Here is a 13,766-nt window from a genome sequence, read left to right as displayed (position 1 = left end):
GAGCATTGGGGGTGCTCGATGGGGACACCCCAATGGGGGTCAATGGTGGGGATGGGGGCAAGAGGAGGAGCATTGGCTGTGCTCGATGGGGACACCCCAATGGGGGTCAATGGTGGGGATGGGGGCAAGAGGAGGAGCATTGGGGGTGCTCGATGGGGACACCTCAATGGGGGTCAATGGTGGGGATGGGGGCAAGAGGAGGAGCATTGGGGGTGCTGGATGGGGACACCTCAATGGGGGTCAATGGTGGGGATGGGGGCAAGAGGAGGAGCATTGGGGGTGCTCGATGGGGACACCTCAATGGGGGTCAATGGTGGGGATGGGGGCAAGAGGAGGAGCATTGGGGGTGCTCGTTGGGGACACCTCAATGGGGGTCAATGGTGGGGATGGGGAGGTCCAACCAAGCCTACCCCATCTCCTACCCCTCTTCCTATAGGCCCGCCTGTGGCTCCTGGGCCTTGGCTTCAGCCTGGCCTATGGGAGCATGTTCACCAAGATCTGGTGGGTCCACACGGTCTTCACCAAGAAGGATGAGAAGAAGGAGAAGAGGAAGGTGAGGAGAAGAAGGGGATGGGCTCAAAGAGGAGCCCAATGGGGGTCCTTGATGGTGATGGTGATGGTGGTGTTCTCCCCCCTCCTCCCCCATAGACCTTGGAGCCGTGGAAGCTCTATGCCACCGTGGGGCTGCTGGTGGGGCTGGACGTGGTCACCTTGGTCATCTGGCAGATCGTGGACCCATTGCATCGCACCATTGAGGTGGGGGCATGGGCATGGTGTTGGGCATGGTGAAGGTGTTGGGGTCACGGTCAAGGTGTTGGGCATGGTCAAGGTGTTGGGGGCATGGTCAAGGTGTTGGGCATGGTCAAGGTGTTGGGGGCATGGTCAAGGTGTTGGGGGCATGGTCAAGGTGTTGGGCATGGTCAAGGTGTTGGGGCATGGTCAAGGTGTTGGGGTCACAGTCAAGGTGTTGGGCATGGTCACGGTGTTGGGGTCACAGTCAAGGTGTTGGGCATGGTCAAGGTGTTGGGGTCACAGTCAAGGTGTTGGGGCATGGTCAAGGTGTTGGGCATGGTCAAGGTTTTGGGGCATGGTCAAGGTGTTGGAGTCACAGTCAAGGTGTTGGGCATGGTCAAGGTGTTGGGGTCACAGTCAAGGTGTTGGGGCATGGTCAAGGTGTGGGGCATGGTCAAGGTGTTGGGCATGGTCAAGGCCTTGGGGTCACAGTCAAGGTGTTGGGGCATGGGCATGGTGTTGTGGGGCCATTCAATGTAGAGGGAGGTCCTCAAGGTGTTGAGGTGCTGCTTGGGGGACAATCCAACCCCACCCCAACCCCCCCCCCGCCCCCTTTTGTCCCCCCCCCATATCCCCATAGGAGTTCACCAAGGAGGAGCCCAAGACGGACACGGACGTCTCCATCCTGCCCCAACTGGAGCACTGCAGCTCCACCAAGATGAACACTTGGCTTGGTGGGCATCAAGGAGGGCTCCATGGTTGGGGGGGGCGGGGGTCCCCATTGGGTCGATGGCCATGGAGGTCCATGGAAAGCCATTGGATGGTCCTTGTTTGACCCATTCCTTCATCCAAAAGGGATCTTCTATGGCTTCAAGGGCTTGCTCCTGCTCTTGGGCATCTTCTTGGCCTATGAAACCAAGAGCGTGTCCACTGAGAAGATCAACGACCACCGAGCGGTGGGGATGGCCATTTACAACGTGGCGGTGAGTTCTCCATCACCCCCTGCTCTGCTCTTCACCCCACAGCCCGCTGGCGGCCATTGGTGGCTATTGGTGGCCATCGGTGGCCATTGGTGGCCGTTGGTGGCCATTGGTGACCATTGATGGCCATTTGGACAATTGGGACCATTGGTGGCCATTGGGACCATTGGTGACCATTGGCAGCCATTGATGACCATTGGTGGCCATTGGTGGCCATTGGGACCATTGGTGACCATTGGTGACCATTGGCAGCCATTGATGACCGTTGGTGGCCATTGGTGGCCATTGGGACCATTGGTGACCATTGGTGACCATTGGCAACTATTGTTGACCATTGGTGGCCATTGGTGGCCATTGGGACCATTGGCAACCATTGTTGACCATTGTTGACCATTGGTGGCCATTGGTGGCCATTGGGACCACTGGCAACAATTGTTGACCATTGTTGACCATTGGCTACCATTGGTGACCATTGGTGGCCATTGGTGTCCATTGGCCACCATTGGCTGCTATTGGCTACCATTGGTGGCCATTGGTGACCATTGGCTACCGTTGGCGACCATTGGTGGCATTGGGACCATTGGCAACCATTGTTGACCACTGGTGACCATTGACTACCGTTGGTGACCATTGGTGGCCATTGGGACCACTGATGACCATTGGTGACCATTGGCGTCCATTGGCCACCATTGGCTGCTATTGGCTACCATTGGTGGCCATTGTGGCCATTGGTGACCACTGGTGGCCATTGGTGACCCCATCTCCTTCCACCCCCTAGGTCCTCTGCCTCATCACGGCGCCCGTCACCATGATCCTGAGCAGCCAACAGGATGCGGCCTTCGCCTTCGCCTCATTGGCTGTTGTCTTCTCCTCCTACATCACCTTGGTGGTCCTCTTCGTGCCCAAGGTGATGGCGGGGACGAGGGATGGGGGGGGGTCCAAGGGTTCCTAATGGGGCTGGGGAGGACCCAGCATCCCAAAGGGTGTAGGTGAGTACCCAACATTCCATAGGGCCACTGGGTGGCCATAGGCCCATTGGGTGCCATAGGCCCATTGGGTGACCATAGGTCCACTGGGTGGCCATAGGCCCATTGGGTGCCATAGGCCCATTGGGTAGCCATAGGCCCATTGGGTGCCATAGGACCATTGGGTGGCCGTAGGCCCATTGGGTGGCCATAGGGTTCATCGGTGTGCCCATTGGGTGCCATAGGCCCATTGGGTGCCATAGGCCCATTGTGTAGCCATAGGCCCATTCGGTAGGCATAGGCCCGTTGGGTAGCCATAGGCCCATTGGGTGCCCCATAGCCACATTGGGTGCCGCATAGCCCCATTGGGTGCCGGTAGCCCCATTGGGTGCCCCATAGCCCCATTGGGTGCCGGTAACCCCATTGGGTGCCCCGTAGCCCCATTGGGTGCCGGTAGCCCCATTGGGTGCCCCATAGCCCCATTGGGTGCCGGTAGCCGCATTGAGTGTCCATAGCCCCATTGGGTGCCCCATAGCCCCATTGGGCGCCGGTAGCCCCATTGGGCGCCGGTAGCCCCATTGGGTGCCCCATAGCCCCATTGGGCGGCGGTAGCCCCATTGGGTGCCCCATAGCCCCATGGCTGAGGGCGGCGGTTGCAGATGCGTCGCCTCATCACGCGCGGCGAGTGGCAGTCGGAGCAGCAGGACACCATGAAGACCGGCTCGTCCACCAACAACAACGAGGAGGAGAAATCCCGGCTCCTGGAGAAGGAGAACCGGGAGCTGGAGAAGATCATTGCCGAGGTTGGGGGGCGGAGGGGGAGGAAGGAGGGGTGGAGCTGGAAGGGTGTGGGTGGAAGGGTGGAGATTGGAGGGTGTAGATTGGAGATGGAAGGGTGTAGATTGAAGGGTGTAGATTGGAGGGTGTAGTTTGGAGATGGAAGGGTGTAGATTGGAGGGTGTAGATTGGAGGTGTAGTTTGGAGATGGAAGGGTGTAGATTGGAGGGTGTAGATTGGAGGTGTAGTTTGGAGATGGAAGGGTGTAGATTGGAGGGTGTAGATTGAAGGGTGTAGATTGGAGACGGAAGGGTGTAGATTGGAGGGTGTAGATTGGAGGTGTAGTTTGGAGATGGAAGGGTGTAGATTGGAGGGTGTAGATTGAAGGGTGTAGATTGGAGATGGAAGGGTGGAGATTGGAGGGTGTAGATGGAAGGGTGTAGATTGGAGGTGTAGATTGGAGGGTGGAGATTGGAGGGTGGAGATTGGAGGTGTAGATGGAAGGGTGGAGATTGGAGGGTGTAGATTGGAGGGTGTAGATTGGAGGTGTAGGTTGAAGGGTGGAGCTGGAAGGGTGTGGGTGGAAGGGTGGAGATTGGAGGGTGGAGATTGGAGATTGAAGGGTGTAGATTGGAGGGTGTAGATTGAAGGGTGTAGATTGGAGGTTGTAGATTGAAGGGTAGAGGTTGAAGGTTGTAGATTGAAGGTTGTAGATTGGAGATTGAAGAGTGGAGATTGGAGGGTGTAGATTGGAGGTGTACATTGGAGGGTGTAGATTGGAGGTGTAGATTGGAAGGGTGTAGATTGGAAGGGTGTAGATTGGAGGGTGTAGATTGAAGGGTGTAGATTGGAGATGGAAGGGTGTAGATTGGAGGTGTAGATTGGAGGGTGTAGATTGGAGGGTGGAGATTGGAGGGTGGAGATGGAAGGGTGTAGATGGAAGGGTGTAGATTGGAGGGTGGAGATTGGAGGTGTAGATTGGAGATGGAAGGGTGTAGATTGGAGGGTGTAGATTGGAGGGTGTAGATTGGAAGGGTGTAGATTGGAGGTGTAGATTGGAGGGTGGAGATTGGAGGGTGTAGATTGGAGGTGTAGATTGAAGGGTGTAGATGGAAGGGTGTAGATTGGAGGGTGTAGATTGGAGGGTGAAGATTGGAGGGTGTAGATTGGAGGGTGTAGATGGAAGGGTGTAGATGAAACGGTGTAGATTGGAGGGTGGAGATTGGAGAGTGTAGATTGGAGGGTGTAGATTGGAGGGTGTAGATTGGAGGTGTAGATTGGAGGTGTAGATTGGAGGATGTAGATGGAAGGGTGTAGATGGAAAGGTGTAGATTGAAGGGTGTAGATTGGAGGGTGTAGATTGGAGGGTGTAGAATGGAAGGGTGTAGATTGGAGGTGTAGATTGGAGGGTGTAGATTGGAAGGGTGTAGATTGGAGGTGTAGATTGAAGGGTGTAGATTGGAGGTGTAGATTGGAGGGTGTAGATTGGAGGGTGTAGATTGGAGGGTGTAGATGGAAGGGTGTAGATGGAAGGGTGTAGATTGAGGGGTGTAGATGGAAGGGTGTAGATTGAAGGGTGTAGCTTGAAGGGTGTAGATGGAAGGGTGTAGATTGGAGGGTGTAGAATGGAAGGGTGTAGATGGAAGGGTGTAGATTGGAGGGTGTAGATGGAAGGGTGTAGATTGGAGGGTGGAGATTGGAGGTGTAGATTGGTGGGTGTAGATGGAAGGGTGTAGATTGGAGGGTGTAGATTGAAGGGTGTAGATTGGAGGTGTAGATTGGAGGGTGTAGATTGGAGGGTGTAGATGGAAGGGTGTAGATTGGAGGTGTAGATTGGAGGGTGTAGATTGGAGGGTGTAGATGGAAGGGTGTAGATTGGAGGTGTAGATTGGAGGGTGTAGATGGAAGGGTGTAGATTGGAGGTGTAGATTGAAGGGTGTAGATTGGAGGGTGTAGATGGAAGGGTGTAGATTGGAGGGTGCAGATTGAAGGGTGTAGATGGAAGGGTGTAGATTGGAGGGTGCAGATTGAAGGGTGTAGATGGAAGGGTGTAGATTGAAGGGTGTAGCTTGAAGGGTGTAGATGGAAGGGTGTAGATTGGAGGGTGTAGATTGAAGGGTGTAGATGGAAGGGTGTAGATTGGAGGGTGTAGATGGAAGGGTGTAGATTGGAGGGTGGAGATTGAAGGGTGTAGATTGGAGGGTGGAGATTGGAGGGTGTAGATTGGAGGGTGTAGATTGGAGGGTGGAGATTGGAAGGGTGGAGATTTTAGGGTGTAGATTGGAGGGTGTAGATTGGAGGGTGTAGATTTGAGGGTGTAGATTGGAGGGTGTAGATTGGAGATGGAAGGGTGTAGATTGGAGGGTGTAGATTGGAAGGGTGTAGATTGGAGGTGTAGATTGAAGGGTGTAGGTTGAAGGGTGTAGATTGGAGGGTGGAGATTGGAGGGTGTAGATGGAAGGGTGTAGATTGGAGGGTGAAGCTTGACGGGTGGAGGTTGAAGGTTGTAGATTGAAGGTTGTAGATTGAAGGGTGTAGATTGGTGGGTGTAGATTGGTGGGTGTAGATGGAAGGGTGTAGATTGGAGGGTGTAGATTGAAGGGTGTAGATTGGAGGGTGGAGATTGGAGGTGTAGATTGGTGGGTGTAGATGGAAGGGTGTAGATTGGAGGGTGTAGATTGAAGGGTGTAGATAGAAGGGTGTACATGGAAGGGTGTAGATTGAAGGGTGTAGATTGGAGGGTGGAGATTGGAGGGTGGAGATTGGAGGTGTAGATTGGAGGGTGTAGATGGAAGGGTGTAGATTGAAGGGTGGAGATTGGAAGGGTGTAGATGGAAGGGTGTAGATTGGAGGGTGTAGATTGGAGGGTGTAGATTGGAGGGTGTAGATTGGAAGGGTGTAGATTGGAGGGTGTAGATTGGAAGGGTGTAGATTGGAGGGTGTAGATTGGAGGGTGTAGATTGGAGGGTGTAGAATGGAAGGGTGTAGATTGGAGGTGTAGATTGAAGCGTGTAGATTGGAGGTTGTAGATTGAAGGGTGGAGGTTGAAGGTTGTAGATTGGAGATTGAAGAGTGGAGATTGGAGGGTGTAGATTGGAAGGGTGTAGATTGGAAGTGTAGATTGGAGGTGTAGATTGGAAGGGTGTAGATTGGAAGGGGGTAGATTGGAGGTGTAGATTGAATGGTGTAGATTGAATGGTGTAGATTGAAGGGTGTAGATTGGAGATGGAAGGGTGTAGATTGGAGGGTGTAGATGGAAGGGTGTAGCTTGAAGGGTGTAGCTTGAAGGGTGTAGATTGAAGGATGGAGCTTGAAGGGTGCAGATTGAAAGGTGGAGCTCAAAGGGTGTAGCTTGGGGGGCTGTAACTTGGGTGGGCTTTAACTTGGGGGCGCTGTAACTTGGGGGGGCTGTAACTTGGTGGGCTGTAACTTGGGGGGCTGTACCTTGGGGGGCTCTAACTTTGGGGGGCTCTAACTTTGGCGGCTGTACCTTGGTGGGGCTGTAACTTGGGAGGGCTGTAACTTGGGGGCGCTGTAACTTGGGGGCGCTGTAACTTGGGGGGCTGTACCCTGGGGTGATTCCCCCCCTCCCCCTCCCCATTGACCCCCTCTTCTTCCCCCCCCCCCCCCTCCAGAAACAGGAGCGCGTCTCCGAGCTCCGGCAGCAGCTCCAGGCCCGGCAGCAGCTCCGTTCCCGGCGCCGCTCCTCCTCCTCCTCCTCCATCACCGGCACCACCAGCGGCACCACCAGCGACCCCCACCAGCAGGGGGCGCCCACCCCACCGGGGGGTCCCTTCTACCCCCAGAGCCTGCCCCTCGTCCGCTGCCTCGTGGCCGAGCAGGCCGACAAGATGGGCAGGGGCAACTGCGACGGGAGCCGCGTGCATCTGCTCTATAAGTGACCCTGACCCCCCCCTCCATGGGGCAATTAACGTGGGGCAATTAGCATGGGGGGTAATTAACATGGGGGTCATTAATAGGGGGGTGATTGAAAAGGGGGGTGTTGAAAAGGGGGGTAATTGCAATGGGAGGGGGGGAAATAGGGGGTCTATCTGCCCTATAAGTGACGCCCCCCTCGGGGTAATTAACGTGGGGTAATTAGCATGGGGGGGTAATTAAGGTGGGGTAATTAACATGGGGGTAATTGCAATGGGGGGGATGAAAATAGGGGGTAATTGCAATGGGAGGGGGGGAAATAGGGGCTCTATCGGTTCTATAAGTCACCCCTCCATGGGGCAATTAATGTGGGGCAATTAGCATGGGGGGGTAATTAATGTGGGGTAATTAACATGGGGGTCATTCATAAGGGGGTGATTGAAAAGGGGGGTGATTAAATTGGGGGGTAATTGCAATGGGAGGGGGGTAAATATGGTGTCTATCGGCTCTATAAGTGACCCCTCCATGGGGCAATTAATGTGGGGTAATTAGCATGGGGGGGTAATTAATGTGGGGGTAATTAACATGGGGGTAATTGCAATGGGGGGGATGAAAATAGGGGGTAATTACAATTAATGTGGGGTAATTAACATGGGGGTCATTAATAGGGGGCTGATTGAAATGGGGGGTGTTGAAAAGGGGGGGGGAATTGCAATGGGAGGGGGGATACACAATAAGTCACCCCTCCATGGGGCAATTAATGTGGGGCAATTAGCATGGGGGGGGGAATTAACATGGGGGTCATTCATAGGGGGAGTAAATATGGGGTCTATCGGCTCTATAAGTGACCCCTCCATGGGGGTAATTAACGTGGGGTAATTAGCATGGGGGGGTAATTAATGTGGGGTAATTAACATGGGGGTCATTAATAGGGGGCTGATTGAAATGGGGGGTGTTGAAAAGGGGGGGGAATTGCAATGGGAGGGGGGGAAATAGGGGGTCTATCGGCTCTATAAGTCACCCCTCCATGGGGCAATTAATGTGGGGCAATTAGCATGGGGGGGGAATTAACATGGGGGTCATTCATAGGGGGGTGATTGAAAAGGGGGGTGTTGAAAAGGGGGGGTAATTGCAATGGGAGGGGGGGAAATAGGGGGTCTATCGCCTCTATAAGTGACCCCTCTATGGGGCAATTAATGTGGGGCAATTAGCATGGGGGGGTAATTAATATGGGGGTAATTAACATGGGGGTAATTGCAATGGGGGGGATGAAAATAGGGGGTAATTACAATTGGGGGAGTAAATATGGGGTCTATCGGCTCTATAAATGACCCCTCCATGGGGCAATTAATGTGGGGCAATTAGCATAGGGGGTAATTAACATGGGGTCATTAACATGGGGGTCATTCATAGGGGGGTGAATGAAAAGGGGGCTGTTGAAAAGGGGGGGTAATTGCAATGGGAGGGGGGGAAATAGGGGGTCTATCGGCTCTATAAGTGACCCCTCCATGGGGCAATTAACGTGGGGCAATTAGCATGGGGGGGTAATTAATGTGGGGTAATTAACATGGGGGTCATTAATAGGGGGGTGATTGAAAAGGGGGGTGTTGAAAAGGGGGGGTAATTGCAATGGGAGGGGAGGAAATAGGGGGTCTATCGGCTCTATAAGTGACTCCTCCATGGGGCAATTAACGTGGGGCAATTAGCATGGGGGGGTAATTAATATGGGGGTCATTAATAGGGGGGTGATTGAAAAGGGGGGTGTTGAAAAGGGGGGGTAATTGCAATGGGAGGGGGGGAAATAGGGGGTCTATCTGCCCTATAAGTGACCCCCCCCTCGGGGTAATTAACGTGGGGTAATTAGCATGGGGGGTAATTAATGTGGGGTAATTAACATGGGGGTCATTGCAATAGGGGGTGATGAAAATAGGGGGTAATTACAATTGGGGGAGGAAATAGGGGGTCTATTTGCTCTATAAGTGACCCCTCCGTGGGGCAATTAACGTGGGGCAATTAGCATGGGGGGGTAATTAACATGGGGTAATTAACATGGGGGTCATTAATAGGGGGGTGATTGAAATGGGGGGTGTTGAAAAGGGGGGGTAATTGCAATGGGAGGGGGGGAAATAGGGGGTCTATCTGCCCTATAAGTGACCCCCCCCTCGGGGTAATTAACGTGGGGTAATTAGCATGGGGGGGGTAATTAATGTGGGCTCACTAATATGGGTGTGATTAAAAGGGGGGGTAATTACAATGGGAGGGGGTAAATATGGGGTCTTTCTGCTCTATAAGTGACCCCCCCTCGGGGTAATTAGCATGGGGGGTAATTAACATGGGGTAATTAATATGGGGGTAATTAGCATGGGGATAATTGCAATGGGGGGGGTGATGAAAATAGGGGTAATTGCAATGGGAGGGGGTAAATATGGGGTCTACCTGCTCTGTAAGTGACCCCCCCAGGGGTAATTAACATTTGGGGGTTAATTAACATGGGGTAATTAACGTGGGGGTAATTCCAATGGGAAGGGGGCAATTACTATGGGGAAGGGGGTACTTAGAATGGGAATGGGGTATTTACAATGGGAAAGGGGTATTTACAATGGGAATGGGGTAATTACAATGGGAAGGGGTTAATTACAATGGGAAGGGGTTAATTACAATTGGGATGGGATAATTACAACGGGAAGGGGGTAATTACAATCGGAATGGGGTAATTACAATGGGAAGGGGGCAATTACTATGGGGAAGGGGTTAATTACAACAGGAAGGAGATAATTATAATGGGAAGGGGGTAATTACAATCGGGAGGGGGTAATTACAATGGGAAGGGGGGTAATTACAATGGGAATGGGGTAATTACAATGGGAAGGGGTAATTACTATGGGGAAGGGGGTAATTACAATAGGAATGGGGTAATTCCAATGGGAAGGGGGTAATTCCAATGGGAAGGGGATAATTACAATGGGAATGGGGTAATTACAATGGGAATGGGGTAATTCCAATGGGAAGGGGGTAATTCCAATGGGAAGGGGATAATTACAATGGGAATGGGGTAATTACAATGGGAATGGGGTAATTACAATGGGAAGGGGTAATTACTATGGGGAAGTGGGTAATTACAATGGGAATGGGGTAATTACAATGGGAAAGGGGTAATTACAATGGGAATGGGGTAATTACAATGGGAATGAGGTAATTACAATGGGAATGGGGTAATTACAATGGGAAGGGGTAATTACTATGGGGAAGTGGGTAATTACAATGGGAATGGGGGAATTACAATGGGAATGGGGGGAATTACAATGGGAATGGGGTAATTACAATGGGAAAGGGGTAATTACAATGGGAAAGGGGTAATTACAATGGGAATGGGGTAACTGCTATGGGAAAGGGGGGTAATTAGAATGGGAAGGGGGTAATTACAATGGGAAGGGGGTAATTACAGGGGTTGGACCCTCTTGCCCTGGGTCTGGGTCTCTTGGCCTATCACGTGGCTCCGGGTGTCACCCGCCTCCGCCTGTTGTCGCAGGAGTCCCCTATGGTCAACCCAACCCCTACAGCCCTCCCCTACGGTTGCCCCATTGCCCCTATGGTCAACCCAAGCCCCTACAGTCGTCCCCTATGGTGGATCCTTGCCCCCTACAGTCAACCCCTATGGTCGACCCATTGCCCCTACAGTCGCCCCATCTCCCTACAGCCGTTCCCTGTGGTGGTCCCATTGCCCCTACAGTCATCCAAGCCCCCCTACAGCCATCCCCTATGGTGGTCCCATCGCCCCTATGGTCAACCCCATTGCCCCTACAGTCATCCCAGCCCCCTACGGCCATCCCCTATGGTGGACCCATTGCGCCTACAACCGACCCATGTCCCCTATAGCTGTCCCCTATGGTCATCCCCTATGGCGGACCCATGTACCCTACAGTCATCCCCTATGGCCAACCCATTGCCTACAGTTGACCCCTACCCCCTATAGCTGTCCCCTACAGTCAACCCATCCCTCTATGGTCATCCCCTATGGTGGACCCATACCTTGTCCTCTCCCCCTACAACCAGCTCCGCCTGTAGCCCCCCCCCCATTGTACCGGTGTGGTTGGGGTGTCCCCCCCTCGTAGCGCCATGTGTCCGACTGTAGCGCACAACCTGCCCGTACAACCAAGCCCTATAGCACCGGCTGTCGCGAGCGGCTGTTTGGGGGCGGTTGTTCGTACAACCGGGGTTGGGGGGGGGGTGTTAATGCTTTATAGTCCGGCTGTAGGTCACAACCGGAAGTGTGTGTGTGTGGGGGTGGTTTGGATCCTGGACGCGCTGACTGTTGTAGCCAGGGTCTGGTTCCTCTTGTACAGTCGCACTTGTGTGGACAACCGGACCCTTGCTTCTTCGCCTGTGTCTTGTGTGGTGTTTCAATGGGGCGGGGGGTGTTGGGGGTACCCATGGTACAGCCAGAGGTGGCTTCATGGTGTAGGGTGAGGAGATTGGGGCCCAAAAGGGTCCTGGGTTTGGGTGTTCCTGAATCCAATTGTTCCCAGCTCTGGTTGTTCCTGGGTCCAACTGGTCCTGGAGCCAACCGTTCCCAAGTCCGATTGTTCCTGGATCCGATTGTCCCCCGGTCCAGTTGTTCTTGGATCCGATTGTTCCTGGGTCCAACTGTTCCTGGATCCAACCAATCCCGCATCCGATTGTTCCTGGATCTGATTGTCCCCAGGTCCAATTGTTCCTGGGTCCAAGTGTTCCTCGATCTGATTGTTCCTGCATCCAATTGCTCCTGGATACAATTGTTCCCAGGTCTGATTGTACCTGGATCCGATTGTTCCTGGGTCCAACTGTTCCCAGATCCAATTGCTCCTGGGGCCAGTTGCTTCTGTATCCAACTGTCCGGGTCTGATTGTTCCTGGATCCAATTGTCCCTGGGGGTCCAACTGTTCCTGGCTCCGATTGTTCCTGGATCCGATTGTTCCTGGGTCCAGCTGCTCCTGGATCCAACTGTTTCTGCATCTGATTGTTCCTGGGTCCAACGGTTCCGGGGTCCGATTGTTCCCGGATCTGATTGTTCCCAGATCCGATTGCTCCTGGATCTGACTGTTCCTGAATCCGATTGTTCCTGGATCCAACTGTTTCCAGGTCCAATTGTTCCTGGGTCCAATCATTCCCAGGTCCGACTGTTCCTGGATGCAACTGTTCCTGGGTCTGATTGTACCCGGATCCGATTGTTCCTGGGTCCAATTGCTCCTGGATCCAACTGTTCCTGGATCCGACTGTTCCTGAATCTGATTGTTCCTGCATCCAATTGCAGCCTGGAGCCCCCCCCCCCCCCCAAGTGCCCCATTGCAGCCCCACAGACACCCCTGTCCCCCCCTCTCCATGGCCCCTCCATGGAAACGGCCACCCCCCCGGTCCCCAGCCCCACACATGGAAGCGGTGGGGAAGCCACGGCCGCGATTGGAGAGGCTGGCGCCTATCGGCCAATCAGAGGTCGAGATGGCGTTGACGTCAGCGGGTGCTAGGAGGACTTTAGGGATAGGGGGCATAGGGGTATGGGGTATTATGGGATATGGGATAGGGGGTATTATGGGATATGGGGTAATGGGATAGGGGGTATGGGATATGGGGTATTATGGGATATGGGGTAATGGGATAGGGGGTATGGGATATGGGGTATTATGGGTTATGGGGTAATGGGATGGGGGTATGGGGTATTATGGGATATGGGATAGTATGGGATAGGGGGTAATGGGATAGGGGGTATTATGGGATATTATGGGATAGGGGGTATGGGATAGGGGGTATGTGATATGGGGTAATGGGATAGGGGGTATGGGATAGGGGGTATTATGGGATATGGGGTAATGGGATAGGGGGTATGGGATATGGGGTATTATGGGATATGAGGCAATGGGATGGGGGTACGGGGTATTATGGGGTATGGGATAGTATGGGATATGGGGTAATGGGATGGGGGTATTATGGGATATTATGGGATAGAGGGTATGCGATATGGGGTAATGGGATAGGGGGTATGGGATATGGGGTATTATGGGTTATGGGATAGTATGGGATATGGGGTAATGGGATAGGGGGTATTATGGGATAGTATGGGATAGGGGGTATGGGATATGGGGTATTATAGGATATGGGATAGTATAGGATATGGGGTAATGGGATAGGCGGTATGGTGTATGGGATATGGAGCAGGGGGTTATGGGATATGGGGTAGGGAATATGGGGTATGGGATATGGGGGGGGTTGCATGGATGCTCTTCAAGGCCGCAATGGGGCTTGGAGCAACGTGGTCCTGTTCCGTGCCCCCCATGGTCAAGAAAGGGGGCAAAGGGACAAAGGGGGTGGCACTAAAAGGCTTTAATAAAGGGGGGGGGTCTGGGGACACCCAGTGTGGGGTGGGGGAGACAACACCCCAATATGGGGTGGGGGGCACCCAGGG

General features: G+C 53.5%; 1 protein-coding gene and 2 long non-coding RNA genes across 3 annotated transcripts in view; 2 read left to right on the top strand and 1 right to left on the bottom strand.

Moving 5' to 3' along the window:
• GABBR1 (gamma-aminobutyric acid type B receptor subunit 1) overlaps nt 1-7,379 on the top strand; it is a 29,413-nt gene extending 22,034 nt beyond the window's left edge. Inside the window, exons 15-21 of the mRNA XM_062634647.1 lie at nt 437-553; nt 649-756; nt 1,373-1,466; nt 1,588-1,715; nt 2,491-2,619; nt 3,337-3,480; nt 7,090-7,379. Coding sequence (XP_062490631.1) covers nt 437-553; nt 649-756; nt 1,373-1,466; nt 1,588-1,715; nt 2,491-2,619; nt 3,337-3,480; nt 7,090-7,356 — 987 coding nt within the window. The 3' untranslated portion in view covers nt 7,357-7,379. The remainder of the gene's footprint in view (nt 1-436; nt 554-648; nt 757-1,372; nt 1,467-1,587; nt 1,716-2,490; nt 2,620-3,336; nt 3,481-7,089) is intronic.
• Nucleotides 785-1,181, top strand: LOC134171976 (uncharacterized). The gene is made up of 3 exons (XR_009967795.1): nt 785-909; nt 1,003-1,061; nt 1,117-1,181. It is a non-coding gene; the product is annotated as an uncharacterized LOC134171976 (long non-coding RNA).
• A 2,892-nt stretch (nt 7,380-10,271) lies between the features above and the next one.
• On the bottom strand, nt 10,272-10,889 carry LOC134171970 (uncharacterized). The gene is made up of 3 exons (XR_009967785.1): nt 10,754-10,889; nt 10,471-10,568; nt 10,272-10,428 (listed from the first exon to the last, which is right to left on the bottom strand). It is a non-coding gene; the product is annotated as an uncharacterized LOC134171970 (long non-coding RNA).
• Nucleotides 10,890-13,766: the final 2,877 nt, after the last annotated feature.

The sequence above is a fragment of the Pezoporus occidentalis genome, unplaced genomic scaffold, assembly GCF_034315485.1.
Source record: "Pezoporus occidentalis ecotype Australia unplaced genomic scaffold, CSIRO_AGI_Poc_V1 ctg432, whole genome shotgun sequence".
Taxonomy (NCBI): domain Eukaryota; kingdom Metazoa; phylum Chordata; class Aves; order Psittaciformes; family Psittacidae; genus Pezoporus; species Pezoporus occidentalis.
The sequence above is the reverse complement of the archived record's forward strand: the minus strand, read 5'-3'. Positions and strand labels throughout refer to the sequence as shown.